The sequence below is a fragment of the Pelmatolapia mariae genome, linkage group LG22 (assembly GCF_036321145.2).
Source record: "Pelmatolapia mariae isolate MD_Pm_ZW linkage group LG22, Pm_UMD_F_2, whole genome shotgun sequence".
Lineage (NCBI taxonomy): Eukaryota > Metazoa > Chordata > Actinopteri > Cichliformes > Cichlidae > Pelmatolapia > Pelmatolapia mariae.
The window spans coordinates 19,564,875-19,586,785 of record NC_086245.2 but is presented as its reverse complement, the minus strand read 5'-3'; the positions used below and the strand labels follow the sequence as shown (position 1 = coordinate 19,586,785).

Below are 21,911 nucleotides of genomic sequence, written 5' to 3'. Positions count from 1 at the left end.
AAGTTTTTATTGTTATTTCACATAGATTCCCGCCTCAAAATTTCATTGACCTTGCATTTGAAAGGGACACACTGACCCTATAACATTTGGCAGGGTCTTAATAGGCTCGTAGGATCATTAAAATCCCTGCTGAATTCTTGTAGCAGTCTAGCACATAAGATGTGCTAGATGGATCTCTCTCTCCCCTTAGATCCAGTATATTAGTAGAAACACTAGTGAATAGATTTTGCTTTGATGCATATAGGTTAGCTTTGATGTGTTTATTTTAAGCCTGATATCCATTACTTATGTGGTTTTAGTGACACTGTGCTGTAGAAATACACAGTCAGCCTGCTAAGTCATGCAGCCAGCTGCGGTTTGCATCTCTGTGTACCTGCTGCTTTGGCATCCTGTACACTCACGCAAACAGTGACTGGATCAGAAAGATGATGCTGACGCTGCTTGCTGGACACACACACATACGCATGCACGCATTCACAGACGCTCTCCCCTCATCACAGTTGGACATGAGGCCATGCTGGTATTGTAATTAGAGTGGGGATGACACTTTTCGCTGTGTATTCATCATGTGGCATAGCTGCAAGGTGACTCTGAGAGTTGTTGTGCTTGCTTTGTGCACGCTCACAGACACGCGTGCACACAAACAAATACACAGCAGACCTTGACAGATGTCAGGATGGCATTCAGCCTCTGTCTTCCTCTCACACATGCATAGAGATGTGCGCTCATTCTGTTTGGGCACATGCTTAGTCACCTCCCTCATGTCCACGACTCATCTGTTTGGTCGCCAGTTGAGTAATTAGCTTTCAGCCGATGTCACCGAGTCCTCGGAGCGATCACATCGAATGGACTCTGATAACATGACGGGTGACAGAGGCGTACACGCGCAAACGCACGTGCACACACACGTCCACTTTAGGAACGTGACAGTGACCCTTGAAAGCGGCCCACGTCCCAGAAGATGGATGAAAGGAGAGGAGAACTGCCTGAGCCCCCTGAGTGGCCTCGTCTTCATGATTAAATTTGTTGATGTCGTGGAACATCACTGTACCGATGTGTCTAATTTAGTCTGCAGCCAATGGCTTTGAACTCCTCTCTGCTGACAGAACTTTCACATCCTATCAGTCAGGCCATGAGCTACTGAAGCAGTGTTAAAAAAAAAAAAAAGTTCACATACGCCTTCGAGTTGTGATTCTGAATTATACATTTTCCAATATTTTATAATATTGCTTTCCCTTTGGTGAAAAGAACTATAAAAATATCAACATTCTTTTAAAAATTCATTCAAAAAGCCTACACTTGCTCCTACAGCACCAGGAGTCTACTTATTATTTTATTGCAATAGGTATAGATGATTTAAAAAGAGCCGTTGAAGATGGTGCGTCTACACAGGTAGCAAAACAATGTAGCAAAAATGTGTGAGGAACAAGTGGCAGCCTGTGAAGCTGCAGAGTCGATGCAGAAGTGTCAAAAAGTGCAGTTCCTCAAAGGGCCAGAGATGTTAAAATGCCAAGCCTTACAGCACAAATAAACATGCTTTCAGCCTGGTACAGAAAAAAAAAACTTGTCTCTGTAGCCAGTATCTCCCACCTTTGTGACAGCTGCATGGGCATGAATTTCTTTTAATAACTCACTCGTTTACATTTTTAAGGGTTATGCATCTTTTTAGTGGCCGGTGGATGCAGACGCAGGTATCTGCAGATATTAGCTGTCTGCTAAGTTTCACCTCCGCTAATGGAGTCACTGAACTGAACCTCATGACTAAAAAGAAACGTGTTTAGGGTGCTGGTGAATTTTTCATGCAGTTGTCTAAATAAATGGCTTGCTGTGCGTTTACTGGAAATAACGGACTGTCCGAGAAGTGTGCGCTCCAGTTTTTTACAGTAGGTGAAATTCTATACTTATTTATATTTAGCACTAATTAGCAGGTATGTGTCGGTCCAGTGCACCTATACAACTGTGAGGGCTTTGTGCTTAGCAGGCAGACTGATTTGCTAAACCGGAGGCTTCCACAAACCAGTCTGTGCGGTCTCTATTTGTATCGTGCTGTTTTGTTGGATTCTTGTTATTGTGCTTTGTTTTGGTTTGCTTCTTTTTTTTATTCTAACTTGAAAGCTAAATTTATACCTTCAGTTCTTTCTTGTATATTTTGGCTGTCAGCTGTCGCTGTCTCTTCATTAATCTGAATGAGATCAAAGCTGTTATAGAGGCCTCATCGTAAGTTGCAGAACTTCTTGTTTTTCCTCTCTTGTTCTTCACAGCAATGGCTTTTTGTTTTGAATCATTATCTGCATGCCAGATGTTTCTGTCTTTCAGATTTTACAATAATTTGAAGACCTACGTTTAGCCAGTGATGGGTGTTACTCTCTCTCTCAGTCTCAGTACATCAGTCCATCAGTCCTTCAGCTTATCCGGCTGAAGGACTGATGAGCTTGGACAACGTCGGGGTATCTGTCTGTACCACCACAGTTCATAAAAATCGTTGATTTCAGTGACCTGGAAATAGTTTAACAGGCAGTGATTGAAGCAGAGCATAGAATTGTTTGCATAGCCCCAAGCAGGAAGAAACAGGCATCAGTCACTACAAAGGCAACTATTTGTACCACCAAAGATGCTCTTTCATCATTTTCTGTTGACTGATAATGAAAAAAGTATTGAACCAATGTTCTGCTGACCAATGTGAGCATATGGTCAAGCATAATTTAAATGAGCCATTATAGTGTCCTGTTACTTACTCTGAGCGGTACAGGCACTGAACATCTGTATATGCAGATGGATGAAACACACACAGGACAAAGAATACTCATTAGAGCTGGGTTATAATATCACTCCAAGTGTCTGCTGTGGCCCCATATGCTTGGCCAGAAAGAGTCATAAATTGTGACTTTAACTGAGTATGAGTTCACGGCCACCCTGCTGTTTCAGACTGTTTTTAGCCAGCTGCAAGCAGAGTTCAGTATCTGGGTGTGTGTTCAATGATGTGAGTCTTCATAAAGTCATCAGAATATAAACTCATGGTGTAATGTAGTTTTAAAACACGCACATACACATATATATAGAGAGAGAGAGAGTAAAATGTTACTTGAAATATCAAATTTACACTAACTTTCTTAATGGAAAAAGACCAAAGATCAGTTTTTTTTGTAGAATACAGATGAACTCTGAAGTAGGAAGTTGTTGTTGTAATGGTCTGGACTTGACTGGTTTTATTTATTTGTTTTACTTTTTTCTTTTTAATTGTGGGGTTGAATTTAACCCTGAATGTGTGCATTTTGACCATCATCCTATTGCTTTATTGAAACAGCAACAAGTGGATGAGTCACCCTTTAATGGTCTATTTTACTCAAAATGGGACAAAATTATGGAAAATGAACGTCATGCTTTATTAAAAAAGAGCTGAAACCAGCAATTGCGACATTAAACTCAGTAAGAACATTTTTTACTTTACTTACTTTACTTTATTGATTTATATAGTACTCTTCACAGGATAAAAACCACAAAGTGCTTCACAATAACATAAAACAGTACAATCAAACATACAGCACAAATCTAATTAAAAGCTAGTCTAAATAAGTGAGTCTTAAGATGATGTTTAAAAGAATAAATACAATCCAGGCAACGTAGAGATGGAGGGAGAGAATTCCACAACCTGGGGGCCACCGCTCTAAAAGATCTATCACCTCTGGTTTTAAAACGTGTTCGGGGAACTACCAACAGCCTTTGATTAGATGATCTCAGGCTGCGAGAGGGCGTGTGAGGCTCTAAGAGATCAGAACCTCAGAGATCACGCAGGAGCGTCATGATTCAAAGCTTTAAAAGTCAGTACTAAGATTTTTAAATGAATTCTAAAATGGACTGGAAGCCAGTGTAATGAGTGTAAAACTGGTGTAATGTGCTCTCTTTTTCATGTCTTTGTTAAAAGCCTAGCCGCAGCCTTCTGGACTGACTGGAGGCGGTCAAAATTCTTTTTGCTCAAAACAAGAAAAAGACTGTTACAATAATCTAAGCGAGAAGAAATGAAAGCATGAATAATCATTTCTAACTCAGATTTAGACAAAAAAGGTTTGCAGTTTTATTTCTTAGCTGAAAAGACGTTTTAGTGGAGCCGTAATTCAAGTGAAAAATGGGATTGTTTACTTGTAAACTTCTATCAATTAGATTGCAACCAGAAGAGTCGCCCCCTTCTGGCCATTTGAATGAATGCAGATTTTGACATTGGCTTCAGTTTTCAAACCTGGAGGCTTGATCCAGTCTGTTTGCTGTCAAAAGTCAGACTGAAATAAGCCGCCCTCTCCTCCTTAAATTGTTCGCGTTGATTCCCGTCTCTGATTTCAGTTGCAGCTGTTGAGAGTAGTTTTATTTTTTTATCATCTTAGTTGATTTAGCTACTCAGTGCAAGGCAGTATTGTATGTGATTAAAACATGAATCTTATATGACATAAAATCACAGTTTCGATCTTTACAGTATATTTATTTTTTTATATGGATACAACTGATCGTATCACAGCTAAAAACAATAAGTCTCTCAGTAAAATACCTTAGACTATTCTCAACATCCATTCTAAATTTTAATTAAAAGTTTATTGCGTGACTCTGCAGGTCTCCCCTTTTAGAAGGACATTTTTAAAAGGTAGCTCCATTCACCAGTACTCCTTAATGTCAGGTCAGTAATGCCAGCCTGTGCATTGAAAGAAGTTTTCTAATGGATTCCTCCTTTCATGCACGCAGCGTGATGTCTGTCAGCTTCAAATCGAGGTCGTGTGCATGATTTGAGACGAGCAGTAACAAGAAGCTAAATACATCGATTTCAGCTGCACAGCCCCTTAAGTCAGAATAATGGGCAATACAGTTTTATTGCGCCTCTATTTTCATTTCATTATTGTGTTTATAGTGTCACTCAGAAAAATGCTAAACCGCCACTCTGGTTAGGGAAAAAAACACAAAGGTTGGTTAAGGCTAGCAAGGCTTAAAGCTCTAGTTACCTAATCATGGCAACAAGACTTTGCACTCACACAGTTCCAGCTCCATTCAGGTGGATAATTTTAAGTGCCTTTGTGCCGTGCTGAGAATGATTCAGTGGCATTTCAGCTAGCTGAAAAAAGGGAAGTACTAAATTGTTCAGCATTTCCCTCCATATGAACTACAGCACTCTGCAGTAAAAAAATCAAACATCAAAAAGCTGAAAACAGCATCTATATGTAAACGTGATGAATTTAAATTTGAATGAACACACTAAGGATCGCAGCCATTTCTCTGCTACAGTCGCATGAGAACCATTTAAGGCTCGTTCCCAATGTCGACTAAACGGCATCTTAAAGTGCACATTTTGGTGTTTTGATTTTTCCCACTTACTCTAAGCTAAGTGTGTTTGTATTCAACCATCCGCATTCTGTAACCATTTGGATAACGGCGCTGTTTGTGAAACATTTGGAGCCATCCGCACTGTGCCATGTTTTACTTTCCCCCCTTAGCATCGGTGCTTCTGGAGGTAATAAAACCACCCTCGACTCAGCATGCTTTACAAAACCCAGAGATGGAGAAATTTCTGCAGCATCACACCAGAGAGCTCGCTGTCTGTATCTCCAGAATAAACCTTGACATGTAATTCCCTTCACCTTGCCACCTTGGGGCTCTGTTGGTCCTATCAATAAATAACCCATTTAGCTCAGAGGTCACTTCAAACTTCAGCCTTCCCGACACCTTGTACCTGCCAGATTTTAAAAAAGTCTTTCCTCTTTTTTTCCCCCTGTCCCTGAGAGAAAGACTGTAAAGACTGTAGACTAAGCAGGTAGTCGGCATCTGTTTTGGCTCACCTCTATTAGCTTCCTGATTGACTACTGGCACGGGTAACACATTTCCCCGGATTCCCCCCTCGCCCTCCCCTTAATCTCGCATCTATCGCTTCAAATCAAGGCTCAGGTCGCTGTGCCCGTGGGCTGAGGGCATCACTCATTATACTGTGAAGTTTCAATTGCAGCCTGACCCCTTCCATCCAATTTCATGGCTGCTCGTGGTGGGCGAGTGCTCCCGCTGCTCCATTCTGAAACTCTTTAAATGAACCAACCTTTGGCTCAGGGCCGCCACTCATCTCAGCAAGACGAGAGGGAGACGAATTTAGTTCAAATGAAAGTCAAGCCTTGTTATTGTAGCTCTTGGTTAATGCGGTTTGGGCACTCAAGAGCCTCGGCTTTCTCTCTTCCCTCTCATTCTTATTTCGTACATGCTCTCGCACAAATGGTGAGGATTGAAATGCTTCAGTGGGCCGCTAATAAAAAAACAAACCACCTCTGGCTTTGGAAAATGGAAAGTCTCGACGTAGTCCACTTGGAGCCGTTTGCAGGTCACAGTTTGCCTCTGAGGGACATTTTTGTGTTTGAAGTTGATGAGTGGCGAAATTTTCAATAACACGCAGTTTTGCTTCATTGGGAAACTGCATCTGTTTCTCTGTAGTGTTTTTCTTTTTTTTTCTTAATGAAATAACCTTATAAACACATCAACTTCCTGCCACGTCTGCAACGCTGAAGCAGACAATCCCTATCAGGCTTTTTAGATTTTCTCTAATGAACCGTGTGTCATATTTCATAATATTCTGTTGCTAGTGGAAAATGACATTATTTTCAAGGTGGCTCTTTAATATACACAAACCTGATGATTCTGCTTTCACTCTGTGATCATCAGACACATTTGTCAGTGTAAAGCAGAACCTTTCAGCAGCTCTTAGTGTATGATTTTATTTGTAATGTTTCTTGCTAAGTGATGTTTACTTGCCGTGGTTGTTTGTGTGGGATGCCTGTCCCAGTGTGCTTCTGTCAGGTGTCTCGACTCGAGCTTCAGGCCACAGTCCTTAATTGAAAGGAGCATTTGGGTTAAAATAAATGCACCTTTGCTCACCAACTGGCTAATCCTTTGGCATTTTGTTGTGCCTAAGGCTATGTGTTAACTAACAAGATCCCACTTTTTTAAATATGTATAAATCTAATGATGAGCTCAGTGGTACCAGAAGTCACAGTTACAAACAAAATATCCAGACTAATGTAAGATGATTCGCTCTTGTGGTATTTGCACAAAACAAGCTGTTTGCCAGGCATCATGTCAGGATATTAAAGATGTTGCCTGAGCCGTCTTCTAGTTAGCGTAGCTTAGCATAAAGAGTGGAAACGGGGCCAACGGCTAGCAGGGTCAAGTAAAACCATAAATGGTTACAGTTAACAAAATTCATTGTGATGTGGTTTGGAGCTGTCTCTGCAGCTGGGGTTCTCTGTCTTTTACCTCTCCAGTAGCTGTGCTCCTGGGTGTCAAACACACGGCCCGGGGTCAGAATCAGCCCGGCAAACTCTACAATCCAGCCTACTGGACAGTTTTGGAGTATTTGAGAAGTTCAGAGATGTTTATAATGTTTTATAGCTTTTCTACTAATAAAGTCCCTTCTCCACCATTGAAAGTCATACTACACCAGAGTAATAAAGTAATAGATAAACAATGATGCATATGTCCTGTTTTAGCTACTATAGAAATGTCTGTTTTTGTTTTGTTTTATTTTTTCAATGATTTTACAATTTTAAAAAGGCTTTTTCTGTCAATTAATAAAAATCTCATATTTTATCATTACAAGGATAGTCTGGGCAATGAACTATCAGCACTTTTTCCATTTATCATGTAGTTTCACTGCTTCAGTCCGGCACACTTAAGATCAAAGTGTTCTGTATGTGGCCCATGATGTAAGCTGACTTTGACATCCCTGTCCTAGATTGTTGACAATAGAAGTTTTTCATTTCTAAATGCAGTTTTGAAACTAACATGGTAAATAAAACCAGACATGTTGCAGCAGTAAAACTTCATCTGAATTCACAAAAATTTAGGCAAGGTGTCACAGTGGTTGCCCAGAAGAGCCGCACAAAAATAATTTTAGCACACATACAGACTGTATATAAAAGATGTGAATGTTTTTTTGCAAGTAGCAGTGAGGATATATGTCATGTTTCTGAGCTTTGTTTTTATTAGTTAAATGCAGCATTATTTGGGTTTGGTCACATTAGAGCTGCATCTATGCTATCTCCTCTGTACTTAAGAATCTGTATTTTTTGTGTCCACAGCCAGTGAAAACTGCCATGACTTCCACCCCATGTTCTTCACCCACGATCGCGCTTTTGAAGAATTCTTCTGTATCTGCATCCAGCTGCTCAACAAGACCTGGAAGGAGATGAGAGCCACAAGTGAAGATTTCAACAAGGTATGCTGCGTGCGTGTGTGTGTCTGTTCTTTTGCTTTCTTTCTTTTTCTTTTTTTTGAGGGAGCAGAAAGGTTGAGATGAAGACAAAACATCACAGTATTCATGAATATTATTGGGCCTAGGTTTTGGTTTTGTACTGAGCTTTCCACATAGATGTGTCACAGCTGGAAAAAACAAGTGTGCTTGTATATTTCATCATTACTGCAAAGTTCATGCACAGCTCTATTTATTCATTAAGCATGGAGACCTCTTTAGTTTATTACCCCTCAGGCACAAAAAGGCTGATGGGGGATTGTCGCCTAAGTTTATGAGTACAATAAGTCAAAAAAGAGGCGACATAGGAGCTTCAAATTGATACCCTAGATTGCCTCTACTAAAAATCTCAGGCGAGTTTGAATGTCATTGACCTTGACCTCCAGGTCAACACTCAAGTTTTCTGAAAACCTTGTGAATGCGATTCTCTAGGAGGATTTTGAAACTGATACCACAGGTGTGCCTACTTGGAGGCCGAGGGGTAGCACTGCCTTTCGCCAGTATTTTCCTACTGGGATTAAGAAGTGGATTTCTTCATTTAAATAAGAGGAAATCTGGTGTAAGGAGCATCTTACAAAACTTAGCGCACCACTTACAAATGACAAACCCAAATGCTGTAGTTGTACGGTTATCCATGCTCTTGTGATACTCATTATTCCAACATTTACCCAGTTGCACTCGGTTCAATATTCTGCAGCAAGGCTGCTCACTAAGACCTCGTATAGCTCTCATATCACGCCAAGTCTGATGTCGTTACACGGGCTTCTGATTAAATTTAGGATTCAATTTCAGTTCCTTCTCATCTATAAGGCCTTGAGTGGTCTGGCTTCAGAGTATATCAGTGAACTATTAATGCCATATATCCTTTCTAGACCCCCTGAGGTCCTGTGAAGTGGGGGCTGATGATAGTAGCCAGTGCAAAACTGAGAACACAAGGAAGCTGTGCAGCCCACTGCCGGTAAATGTTGCTAAGATGCGTTTATTTCTCGTAATATGTAAAATAAAACTTAGACACAAAGGGCTGAAATATGTGACGGATGTGAAAGGTGTGATTTCACAGTGCAAATTTCCTCTCAAACAAGAGGCCGCAAATTTAGAATGTTGGAATATTTTTCCTGCATTGTTCTGCTCTGGTTCTGGTATAAAACATTAGCTTTCTCTGTTGGCAGAGAGAGCCCATATAAAGCCGCTACATCTTCATTTGGTGCTCAGTGGAGTTTGGATGAAGATGACATACTTCCTGTTAGCTGGCTAATGTTGAATCGGCTCACACGGGAAATTTATGTAGGTGCATGGCCAGACGGTGTTGGTAATGAGGTGTTTATGACAGATATTGTATGTTGTGAAGTCAATTGGGCATCAGTTGTAGCAGACAGCAGATGCTCTGTGTCTTTTCTCTAATTTATCAAAGAAGTTACGATTACGTTACAATGTCAAATGCCAAACCGGCACGAGCTTTACCACTGAAGAAACCAGCCCTTACATCAGCTCCGAGGGTAGATGCTGTGTGGTTCACGCTACCGTAAGGAGACACACACTGTGCTGCATAATGGTGACACTCTAACTGTCAACTCAGACCTCAAGCGGCCCCGAAATATATCTTCAAAGTTTGTTTTTGGTTGAATTTGAATGGAGTTGGTGTGCATGAATAATTGCATCATCTTCAGGTGTTTCGTCGCAGAGTCAAATGATGGAAGACGGCAGTGGGAGTTTCATAAGCCGGTCTCAGTGTCAGCGCAAATGTAACCCGGTGTTCAGATGGAAAATTGATGGAAAAATCTCACGCTCAACTTTCACAGAAGAAATGAGAAGTGATATGGAAAATGTATTGGTGTTGTTTCCAGACTTGTTTTGATCCACTGCGAGAGGCTTTAGGAAGACACGGTGTTGAGACCGAAACAATAAAAAACTTGTTGTCTTCTTTTTAGCATTCGAGCAAATGTTAAAGCCACCTACAGTCGATTGATGTGCTCACCAGCAGCTGTGTTTTTATCTCCAGTTAATTTGACAGCGTGATTGTTCTGCTGTTGTTTTCCATTCACAACCGAATGGAAAATGAGTGATTTTCAGTGTTACACAAGAGATTTGTTATGTCACCTGATTGTCTAATAGACTGAAACTTGGGCTTTATTTAATAATAGACACAGAGTGATGGAATAATCTCCTAATTGACACTTATTGCAACACCTCAACTGGCTAGTGATCCTGTTACCCAGTCCCCTTCCCCTCACATCGTTCACTTGAAGCTAGAATCAGTTTCAGCTGATAGAGACAGAAGATGCTTACCTCCCCAGCCTCGTCTTTCATTGTGTGTGACTTTGAAATTCAGCAGTAGCTGTGGATAGTAAAACCATTTGGTCTCAAGGACTGTGTATCAGCTAAATGGGGCATGTGGAGGTCAGTGCTTGCATCCTCTGCTTATATCCCCTATGACCTTAAAAGGCAGCCTTGAGACATCTACCCCACCTGATGATATTTAAAAGTTCTCATTTCTACCTAATTTGGTAAACAACAATATAGTTTTTTGTTTTTATCTGTAGCTGAAGCAAAAGGATAGAGAAGAGGAAAATTCACACTGGGAAAGCTCAGATCCTTTTAAATGCAAAGTCTCAACGTGCTCAGTTTGAAATCAGAACGTGATACTACTTTGAACAAGAACGAAACTATTTTGTGGAAGCAGTTTATCCAATATATCGCTAAAAGGCAATAAAGAAAAATACAAATCACAAAAAATTAACATTTAAAGTCATAAAAAGCCTTTTGAATGCTTTAAACGTATCTCTCTGACAAACGTCTCAGTACATGAGCCCGCTGATCATTAACACCAAGAGATCTACTGCAGTAATTCAGCCAATTACAAAGAGGCTTGGTATTAGCATTTGGAAAATGTCTTTTTTTTTATCATTGCCTGTGTTTTTAGGGAGTAAGAGTAGGAGAATTTCTTTAAATGAAGAGTAAAGGAACAAGAAAATGTATAGTTTGGAGAAGGCCAGAGACTAATTTTGTAGATATGTCCTGCTTTAATTCAGCTGCTTGCTTGCAGAGAGTGCAGGAGGCAGGAAACATAATGGCCACTGGCTACCTGCGCTATTTTCTCATGGACGTAATGAGGCATTGCATGAACTTTGTGTACGAGGCAGCTCACGGCGTAAAGACCATTTAATGCCGTGTGAATGAGTCAGACATTTGCTTTCTCACATGCAGCTCTGCCGAGTGATGTGGAGTATATGGATGCAGATTATCAGTCTTTGTTGCCGTTTGTCTTTATCGCCTATGAAGGAATGATTTTCACAAATAAATAAGTAAATAGCAGACATTCAAACCCAGGTACACTTTCTTGAGCAAGCAGATATTGGCTGTGCTATAAAAGGACCAGCCCGTACCTATAGTGTGTAGATGTGTGCCCCGGCTCCAAATGTGCACACAGTATATAGGAGGGTATATCCTCTTTGGAGAGGACGCATGGATGCGTGGGTGGATAATTCCATGTGTCGAGTGTAATTCTGAGGGCGTCCACTTCAGAATAAGGTTCCCATATGGCTAGATGTTCCTGTAGGTTCTACATTTGCCAGGCAGTCAGCTTTCTGAAGTGCTGAATACTTGTTGGGGAAAAAATCCTTGGTCGGGTTTTGTCTACGTTTGGATGTGAAGTGTGTGAGTAAATCTCGATGGCTCTTTCAGTGGCTGCATCTTCACGCTTGATGGAGCATCTGCCCAGTACACACACACACACACACACACACACTCTTATGTGAATTTAAGCTCATTTAAGACAAAGGCACAAGGCTTAAAAGAAGCTTAAAACACTATGGCGGTTAAACACGTGCACACAGCACCACCGCAGAGCAGCTGTACATTCTGCCTTGTTGGTTTTTTGAATGTTCAAAAAAAAAAAAAAGACAAAACATGAGAGCATTAAGGCGTGTGTGCTGTGAGTACATGATGTATGTATGTTTAATAGAGGCAAGTCTGATGCTCCCAGGGCACAGCGCCGACCGTCAGCAACCGTTTCCCCTGTTTCCATAGCAACCGCTGTTCAATTACCTCTGCTGTGGTGCACTACTCTGGCTCTGTGTCGGTAAGATGGAGCCACTGTGCTGCATGCGTGCACGCTTGCGTTTGTGTGTGTGGCAGCATCTATCAGAGACTATGTCTTGTACAGCTGCCTGTCGTGCCTTCATCCAAACGTCTGTGCTGTGCGCCGCTCCTCTTCCTCCTCTTCTCCACAGGAGTGGGGAAAAAAACACCTTCATATCTCTCTCTCTCTGCTCAGGCTCTTGGAAAAAAAAGTCCCTCAGTGATGTAGCGGCTTGCAGCCACTCACAAAACCCCTCCTCCTCCTTCTTCCCATCTCTTATCCTTTCCTCCCTCCCTCTTCGTCCAAACTGCTCTCAGACACACACACACACACACACTCTTATCATGTGATCCACTTGCTGCACCACGATTGGTGTCTCTGATCGTGGCGTGTGTCCAATCAGGGCATAAGCCCCGAGATCAACCTAAGCGAAGCAGAGCAGCCTGGCTGATGCTCTTAGAGTCACAGAGGGAGGGAGGAAGGCAAATACAGAGGCATGCAAAAATATAGTAGAATTGAGATGGGTAAAGTTTTATGAAGAGGAAGAAGGCAGGGTTTTTTATTTTTAAATTAAAGAGAACATGCTGAAACAGCGAGTGAAGCAGGAAAGCTGATTTAATAGGATAAACAGATTCGAAAAGGCAAACCGGAGGTGGTACACAAGCTGTGTTGACAGACAAGTCTCCCCTTATTGTGGCTAACGCTAAAGCTAACTGTCCACAGTCAGCTTGACTGCTCTTCCAAGGAGCCATCTGCTCCCTCCGTCCGTCCTTCCGTCCATCCCTCTCTCGCTGAGCTCTAAAAACTCCCTTTTCCTGGCAAAAGCACGAGGATTCATCAGCCACTGTGGAGAGTATCACACCACGCTTGGAACCATGGAGGTGACATGTAAGTACTAAGAATGGAAATGAGAATGAGAAAGAGAGGCTGGTTTGCAATTAGCCTGGACGGATGGGGCGAGGGGAGGTGGTAGTAAGGGAGGAAGAGGGACTGTTTGTGTTGTTGCCTGGATGCGGAGGAGGAGGCGGAGGATGGAGAGATTGAGGAAAGGAGTAGGAAAGGCAGGCATAGATGGAGAAGATGGGACGGGGCAGAGCGGCAGAGAAAAGGGGAGGGACAGATGGGGTCATGTAGACTCGGCGAGGCGTAAACAGGTTAGACCGGGACCCAGATCGCATCCTTTTCATTAACAGACACAGACTCGGTCATACAAATATAATCTGTTTTATAAGCACACACCCACAGCTACTTACACTGCATGCGCACATTTCCCTGTTCACCTACCCCCCCATTAGACTCCAGGCATCATCTGTATTCCTGTGTGAGTGAGTGTGTGTGTGTGTGTGTGTGTGTTGGGGGTTGGGTTTTGTTGTTGTGAATGGGATTACTCCACATTACCAACACCCACTGTTTGTCACCAGAGGAATTCAATGCCACTACTACTGCTCTCCTCTACTCCACACTGTCTCTCTCAGCCTTGGATGAGCTTCAACCAGTGTTTTAGCCAGAGGGGTTTGACACAGGATTAGAGCGAGGTCAGCCCCAGACTGTAGAGCAGGCGTCTGTGCAGTACTGCCAGTACCTGATTTTATTTGTTTGGGACACAATGCAGAGAGGATTGCCGTCACATGTTGTGCTGCTCACCCTGTTCTTGTGATGATGGATAGCATCTTAGCCGTCGGGTGAACTATATGCTGCTGAGGTTAAAGCTGAAATGATTAATCAGTGAGATTAATATGCTGACTAACTGAAGTTAAATCGAGAACTATTTAGATAGTTTGTTAAAGTCATCCACGCTTTTTGAAGTCTCTTAAATGTTAGGATTTGTTGCCCTTTTTTGGTGCTAATGTACACCAATGCTATATGTAGGATGTAGTTCTCCCTCTTCCTTTCTGCAGCAAATCATCAAACTTTGACATGTTATCCCAACTACCCTCCCCTAACTCCCAATTGGTCCCTGCAGATTGCTGCCCCTCCCATGGGCTGGTTGTGCTGGAGGTTTCTTCCTGTTAAAAGGGAGTTTTTCCTTCCCACTCTCACCAAGTGCTTGCTCATAGGGGATCATCTGATTGTTCGGGGTTTCTCTGCATTATTGTAGGGTCTTTACCTTACAGTGCCTTGAGTTAACTGTTGTTGTGATTTGGCACTAGAGAAATAAAATCAGTAGTAGTAACATCTTTCAGCTGCTTCTTTATTCACAAGTGGTTGCCACAATGGATAGATCAGCATGTTTGATTTTGCACACGTTTATGCTGGATGCCCTTTCTGACACGACCCTTTCAGGAAACTGTACCTTTTCCCAGTCGGTTTTTGTTTTTTTGTTTAATTATAAAAAAATCTCTGTCTTCTACAACAGTTTCCTGTAACTTCTAAAACACACTGAGATATCAATCTGAATTTTGAGGCATGGGTTTGAAATTTGTCTCGAAAAATCAAGGGTCATGACTTAGTCTGTGGCCCAGTTTGGTAACGACTGATTAAAGTAAAAGGGTTTTACCACAACCAATACACATTTCTAAGCACTTCAAAAAAAAATGTCTCCCACACAGCATGAAACAGTCAATTAAAAGTCCATCTATATTTTTGAAAATACGCTCAGTCAGCCTGGGATTCTCCTTAAATCATGCTTGTTTATATGTTTACATTTCAATTTTCTGTCATATTTATTTGAGCAATTAAAATAAACATGCAATACTGAGCCACTCTAGATTTACCAGAGTATTTCTTGCCAGGGCCAGGATTTATGCCAGCTGCGTCCTGGATCGAGCTTCATTCTGAAGTCATCAATTCTCAGAACGAAAGCATTGCATGTCTCACTTTAAATCAATACTGGAAATGTTTATTTGCAGTTTCAGCCCTGTTAATGATTGTATTCTCTAAGTGACAAGCCGAGCTCTATCACGAAATCCATGTGTCTGGTTATCGGTGATCAGTAAGCTGAACAAGAGACCTCGAGCGTGGTGAAGGTAGCACTTCAGCTAAAGCTTCTTTTTCTTTTCTTTTTTTATTGGTGTTTGACATTTCTGTTCCTGCCTGTGGTGATATAGAGGAGAGTAGATAATCTGCTTTGTTCAGCCATGTTGAAGAGTGACTATCCCAAGTGGGATTATTCACATAGCAATCCCCAAAAGCCCTTGGTACTGTAACTGCAGTTCAGAGAGCCTCTCATCAGCCCAACCCTGATAAATCGCTCCCTTTTTTAGAACATAGAAGTGTGGTTTTTAGCTACTATTTCAGCTTTATTTAATGGTGCAGATCAGCTAAGGCCACTTAATGCAAATCAATGCAAATGATTTCTGACTGTGCTCTTTAGCAAGCGGACACTTCTTTCACTTTGCCAGAAGGTTCCCATAGATGCATGCATACTTGATTAATCGAGTGGGTGCCGGTGCGTCCAGTCACAAGTGATGTGACAGTAATAATTGTGAGTGCAGGTGACGAAGGCTTTGGGCGAGTGCCATGTTTGGATTCCAGAAAGCGGCTCAGGACAGTTGGTGAAAAGTCCTCGCACACGCCACCATCCATATGCCAACAACCGTGACCGCTGCTGTCCAGCTTTGTATGGAAATGATACGTCTGATGGAAAAAGGGCACCTCCCCCACTCCTCTCCTCTCCCACAGCGAGACCCCTCCTCACTTTGTTATAGCACACTGGCTTTACGTACCTCAGCAACTCTGCAGATGTTTACGTTCCTCTTTCCTTCCCTCGATTTCTTTTTGTCTTTCTCTCTCCTCCTCCTCCTCCTCCTCCTCCTCCTTAGTCGTGTCTCTTGACCCCTCCCCTTTCTCCCCCTACACCACCACCACCACCTCTATTGTTGAATTCAGACAGGCTATTTATATCTTTCTGCCTGGCTGCTTCACCTCCCACTCCCTTAACAAGGTTTTCTTTATTGTTTTTCTTTTTTTGGTGCACGTGAAAGTGAGCGCACGCATGTGTGTTTGTAAATGCACCGCAGCAAAGTGGTGTATTTGTGTCTGAGTCTTTCTACAGAGCACGTGAGGTTGCGTTAGCTTGGTGTGTGTGCGTGCTTTTGTTGTCCACATGGTTTGAGTTTGTAGCAGGAGGACGGTGTGGATGCTTAGCTGTGTTTCTGCGCTGGGATTTCGTTCTTTTTTTATGAGTACATTAGTTTTTCATGACTGTGTGTGTTCCTAAGGGGGTATCTCTGATGTCAGGCAATGTTGGCCCACTCACACTGAGAACACCAAAGCTAAGCTCACTAATCAGACCAGAGAGATCATCAGTCATTAGCATCAAACCATCTGAGCTGCACAGGCAGAGATGCAGAGCTAACATTTTATTTTTTGCTGTTTTTGTTGTTTTGTGTCAGGATAGAGATAGTCTTGTCTCATCTTCACAACAACAACACACTGAAAATCAGCAGGGGAAGAGATGAGTAAACTCAAGTTTTCTTGTCTTTTGATGCAGTTATTTATCTATCTCTTCATTTATTTATGTGTGTGTGTGTGTGTGTGTGTGTCTCTGTGTGTGTGTACCCAGCAGTCAGCAGTATATAAAGTCTTCTTGCAAGAAAAGTCTCTACAAAGGTTTTGGTTGTGTGTGGGTGAGACTTATTGTGCATATGTGCTGAAGGCCCTGTAATTAATATTGTATAATAATCCAGTTTTGATCTAACACAGCTTGAATCAGTGATTAATTTAAAGCACCTCCTCTGTCTGTGGATTGATACTCATGTGCGGGGAATAGAGACAAACACAGAATCTCTCTCTGTCTGGTGTTTTTTTTCAATACCTCACTTTCCTCTGCCGACAACAAAAAGACAAGATGTATGATTGCAATTACCACTTTGGACTAAATATGCAAGAGCAAATCCTGTGCACAAGGATTCACATTGTTCTTGTTTTTTTCTTGGCTCTCTGCTCTCCTCCTTCTATTTGATATTTTCTGCAGCAGGTGAGAATTTCTATTCAAGCCGCATCAGGAGACAGTGGTTGCATACGTAATGGCATAAAGCCTGTTTTGCACAAATCAATTTTTCCACCGCCGTTCTAAATTAAGTCAAGCGCATTAAACTTTACGTCCTGACAATGTCTGGATCCCACTGTGCGTAGAAAATCACTGCTGTTCCATGGCTTCTGCAGCGTCTTCCATATGCTTTTCTGTACTGTGCCAAACTTGCACTTTTAGTGTAAAAGCCCTGTAACTGGCCTAAGTAGGAGCTGGTTGCATTATTTATGGGGAAGCTGTGTGATTTAGTTTTCCAGACAACTTCAGTCTACCCAGCATTCATGCATGAATGAGTGCTCTTAGGCTCTTTTCCCCCCTTATGCATTACCTCATATAATTAAATAATACCTGATTTTATGTCCTTGATGAGATTGTTAATCACCGCCAATTTACTCACCCCTGTGGGACAATTAATGCAGAATGTTCATATTTCCAGCAACAACTTTGTCATAATAAAACACTCATTAATGCAACGCTGTACACAAGCCAAGGTCAGCGCTCGGCTTTCATCAGCATTTCTTGATAGACTTGCAGTAAGTGGCGATTTCCCAAGCGACTCTCTTCTGCGGTCATCCATATGGGCTGTGCTGCGCCTCACACAGAGCTGGTTGTTGAAAAAGAGCTCCTCTGACAGTTTGTCTCAGCATGCATTGCTAGCCCTCTAAATATGGCAACAACAGCAGCCAACAGCAACAGCCGGTGTCGACCCAGCATCACTCATGTGGAAGGAAGACTAGAACCGATGCAAGGAAGGTCTTCAGATGTGGTTTGTGGGTACATGGAAATATTAGGAATTTCCATTAATTACTCAACTAATTGTTGTGTGTGCTAGTGGTGCTTGCTCCTACTGAGTAATGCTTGGGAGAGGAGGAATACAGCAGCGTATGTGCACTTTAAATGTGCACATTGGGAGTGTGTAGAAGTGTTTTGCCTACAGTACAGTATGTGTGCTTCTCTGTGGTGCAGTAATGCTGTCAAATAGGTCCCCGAGGCATTCACTGAAAGAGAATGGAGCTGCTTTTCCCTGCGCTTTTAAAGTTGCATTTACCCCTTACCACTCTATTTTATTTCATTGAAATACCCAGATATCATGACTCCTTGCATGTCAGCTGTAGGGGGGTTTGATACACGATTGAAATTTTAATGGATGAGACTAGCGCCTTATCCTCTCAGCAGAGTTAACATAGAGCCACAACAAAGTTTGTCTGTAGAGTCTAAGAAAAACCAAAGGCTGAAGTGGCGCTGTGACTGCCTCGTCTTTGTTACGTTGTTCTCTTTTCTGGAAGCTGTGTTACAATTTCTTTAACTAGTCTGCGTGATTAGCTCTCTAGGCTTCTTAAAGGACAATTAAAGCTCTTCTTTGGATGTTGGCTGCTGTCATGATGATCCCATACAGCTTCAGTAATGTTCAGCTCCACAATCCGTGACTGATCGTGTGTTTTTCTATGCAGGTATTCTTTTACTGCACTGACAGTGTGTCAGGGGTCATGCTGAAATATTAACCCATTGCCATTCAAAGGCTTTCCGGGTGGTATTGCATGGTGGAAAATCCAATGGTACTTTTCTGCGTTCATAATTTCATCAATTTTGATGAAAGATCTCCAGCACCACTGGCTGAAACGCAGCCCCAAACCATGACAGCGCCTCCACCGTGTTTTACAGATGGCTGTAGACTCTCTCATCACCTCCTCCATACTTAAAGAAATGAGGGGTGACTTGAGACTTTTGCACAAAGGGAACATTAACATCCCAGTTATGATAATTATTACTGATATTTAAAGATATATCCTCTCAAGTTCCTTTCAGTTGTCCCCTCTGTAACCAACACATGTATGCCACTGACAGCAGCTAGCACGCAGTTGTTGTTTCAGCTCAAGCTTTCAGTGCTCCAGACCAGTGCGAAGCAGTTAAAGCACAACACTATGCCAGTGTGTTTGTGCTGTCTGACTCCTGTCAGACGGAGATCTGTGTTTTGTCGTGCCTCCCCAAACGTCTTCTCACACAGGCTGCAGGGCTGAGTTAGAGCAAGAAACGGCACATTTGGCATTGTTGGCAAAGATTACTGTCACTATGATTTCGGAAACAGAAGCCAGAGTGAAACAATGTCTGCATTCACAAAGGAGGCTCGTCTTAATATGGATTTAATAATCTAGGCAGCTTGCATCATCGATACTGCTGGTTTTTTTCAGGATGTTTTAAAGCTTTGATGTAAGTCGTATCCTACCTATAAATCTTCAGCCACATAAAGATTTATATTTTTTCTTTATTTTTAAACTCTGCCTTTTTATCAGCTTTTAAATTTAATACAAACCGTACCCACCTCCCCTCTCCAGGCAGCGCGATAAGAAATGGGCATCTTTTAATGTCCGTCTCTGTGGCATTGTTTTACTTTCAATGACATCATGGTCAGCTCTCAAGAAGATAATTGTTTACTGAATGTGGGACATCGTTGCAGGGAGAAGAAATGTAATGAATGATCCCCTTTATTAATTTTTTTTCTGCTACTCACTTAAAAAAAACCTAAATCTGACAAGAATGAACTTGTATGCGCAGATAATTATTGCACAAACACGTGCTGGCGTACTTTCCTTTTGTATGCGAGCAAGCGTGCGTGGTTAGTCTTCTGCATTTACGGCCTCATTAGCACCGTGTGAGATCGACTTTTTGATTGCTTTCACGGAGTTATCAGCGAAGTCGTTATTCTGTGATTACTGCATTGTTACTTTGCCCACCAAAGTCTTACCAGGACAATCTCCAGTTTTTACCACACAGGCGTGAGTGGCAGCTGGTAAATGATGTCATTAGCATCTCTCAGGCAAATGGAACAGCGGCGACAGTCGATTGGTCGTCGAGAAGGGGAAGGTAATATGTTCTGGCTGAGGCGTTGCCGATGATGGAGAAGCCGACTAGAAGAAAGGAGAAGGAGGACGAGGAGATGGGAGCGTGGTAGACGTGTCAGTGGCCGGCTCTTCATTACATGGACTTGATGGCTCATGGGACACCATTTAATTACTTTTGCCGACTCTTGCTCTGCTGTCCAACTTCTCTCTTGCAAAGAGCTACAAGTAAGAATCACTGACTGTTGTCTAGAATAGATTAGTGCATGAGGGGGAAAATGGAGAGGCAAAAATAAAGATAGAGGCGACGACCAGGATGAACGATTGGCCACTTAAATCATCTAAAGTGTACTTTAAGATGACGCCATTCCAAAAGCGGAGCCTAAATTTGGTGCTGAGGATTTCTCAGCTCAGGCGGTAAAAAGTTTGTTTCAGCGCTGACGTCATCTCACCTCTGCCAAGGTGCTCTCTGAGCAATCGGTGGATAACAGAGAAGGATGAAGATAAAATATTCATAATGCCCTGTTGTGAAAGGACCATGTGTTCGTATTAAATGTGATGAATATTCGCAGTGTTAATTAGCATCAGAGCAGCCACATGGGCCAACAGAATTGTTTTCCCGGTGAAGACATGACTGCAAACAAGGCATATTAATGAACAATCCCCAGAGACAGCTGGGCTGAAACACCAGAGCTGGATGGCGGTCTGTCCCTGGAGATTGAGATTAGGTGAGAAAGCAGGCTACAGGTGACAAGAAGATTCGAAAACGTCATTTCAGGGGTGGTCTTCAGTGTACTCTAGATTCCAACTGCAACTGTTTTTGTCACAGTTTTATTATTTTCTTTATTTTTAAACAGATTCTTAGTGACATAATGTTCCTTAATGGCAACCTGACACCTCATTTGTAATCCTAATGGGGAAATAAATTCATTTTAGGCTTAATTATCACTTTTATACGCGTGTGTGCAAAAAATGATGGGGAAGTCGGTGAGGGTGTGATTAAAAGTAGGGGAAAGGAGTGATGAATCTCTGGTAGCGTGATTGCAAGCTGTGGCTTCATCCATTTGCAATTTTCAGCTCAAAGAGGTGGATGAGGAGGAGGCTGGGGTGAGGGGCTGAAGCTCAAAAGGCAGTCTCGGGGTGCTGTAAACCTGTCACAACCTGGACGCCTGTTTCACCTCATGAAAATATGGCATTCATGTTATGAGGATGCACAGGTGAGGACAGGACATGGAAAAACAGATGGAGAAGACATCCAACAGTGGCAATTGGATCTAACTGAGTTATGGATGTGGATGGATTTATGTCAATTTAGTCCCAGCTGGTGCAGAGGGAAAACGTCAACACTCGCCCTCTAGTGGACACACTTTTTTGGGGGGGGACGTTTACGTTTTTTAACCTGTTCATGTTGCACTACTGCACATCAGTTAGTAAAGAGATTCATATCTCATCACTAGAAGAAGCCACGTTGTCCGTGCAGTTCTTTTTAAATATAGTAAATCATAACATTTTTACTCAGTGAGCATGTTGGTTTCAAAGAGCCCTCGTGCACAGCTGTCGGGATTGTTTTGAAAATGATATAATGAGGTCAATACGTTGCATAAATGGGCTTTATCTTCATCCAGTACGGAGCTTCTTTGTGACCAACCAAAGATCCTGATTTTGGCTTTTATGCGCTCCGTTAGGGGGGATTTGAAGGATGCACTTTTGTACAGTCGCTGATGTTTTGCATTAGTTATAGTGCCACTTAGATTTGGATTA

At 42.2% G+C, this 21,911-nt stretch overlaps 1 protein-coding gene across 6 annotated transcripts in view; it reads left to right on the top strand.

Annotated features, from left to right (window-relative positions):
• elmo1 (engulfment and cell motility 1 (ced-12 homolog, C. elegans)) overlaps nt 1–21,911 on the top strand; it is a 105,049-nt gene that overhangs the window by 69,376 nt on the left and 13,762 nt on the right. For 5 of the 6 annotated variants that reach the window (XM_065470976.1, XM_065470977.1, XM_065470974.1 and 2 more), the window contains one exon: nt 8,094–8,230. In XM_065470976.1, the coding sequence (XP_065327048.1) occupies nt 8,094–8,230 (137 nt within the window). Of the gene's footprint in view, nt 1–8,093; nt 8,231–12,783; nt 13,230–21,911 lie in introns of those variants that run through there. The other variant, XM_065470979.1, reaches the window with a different exon arrangement.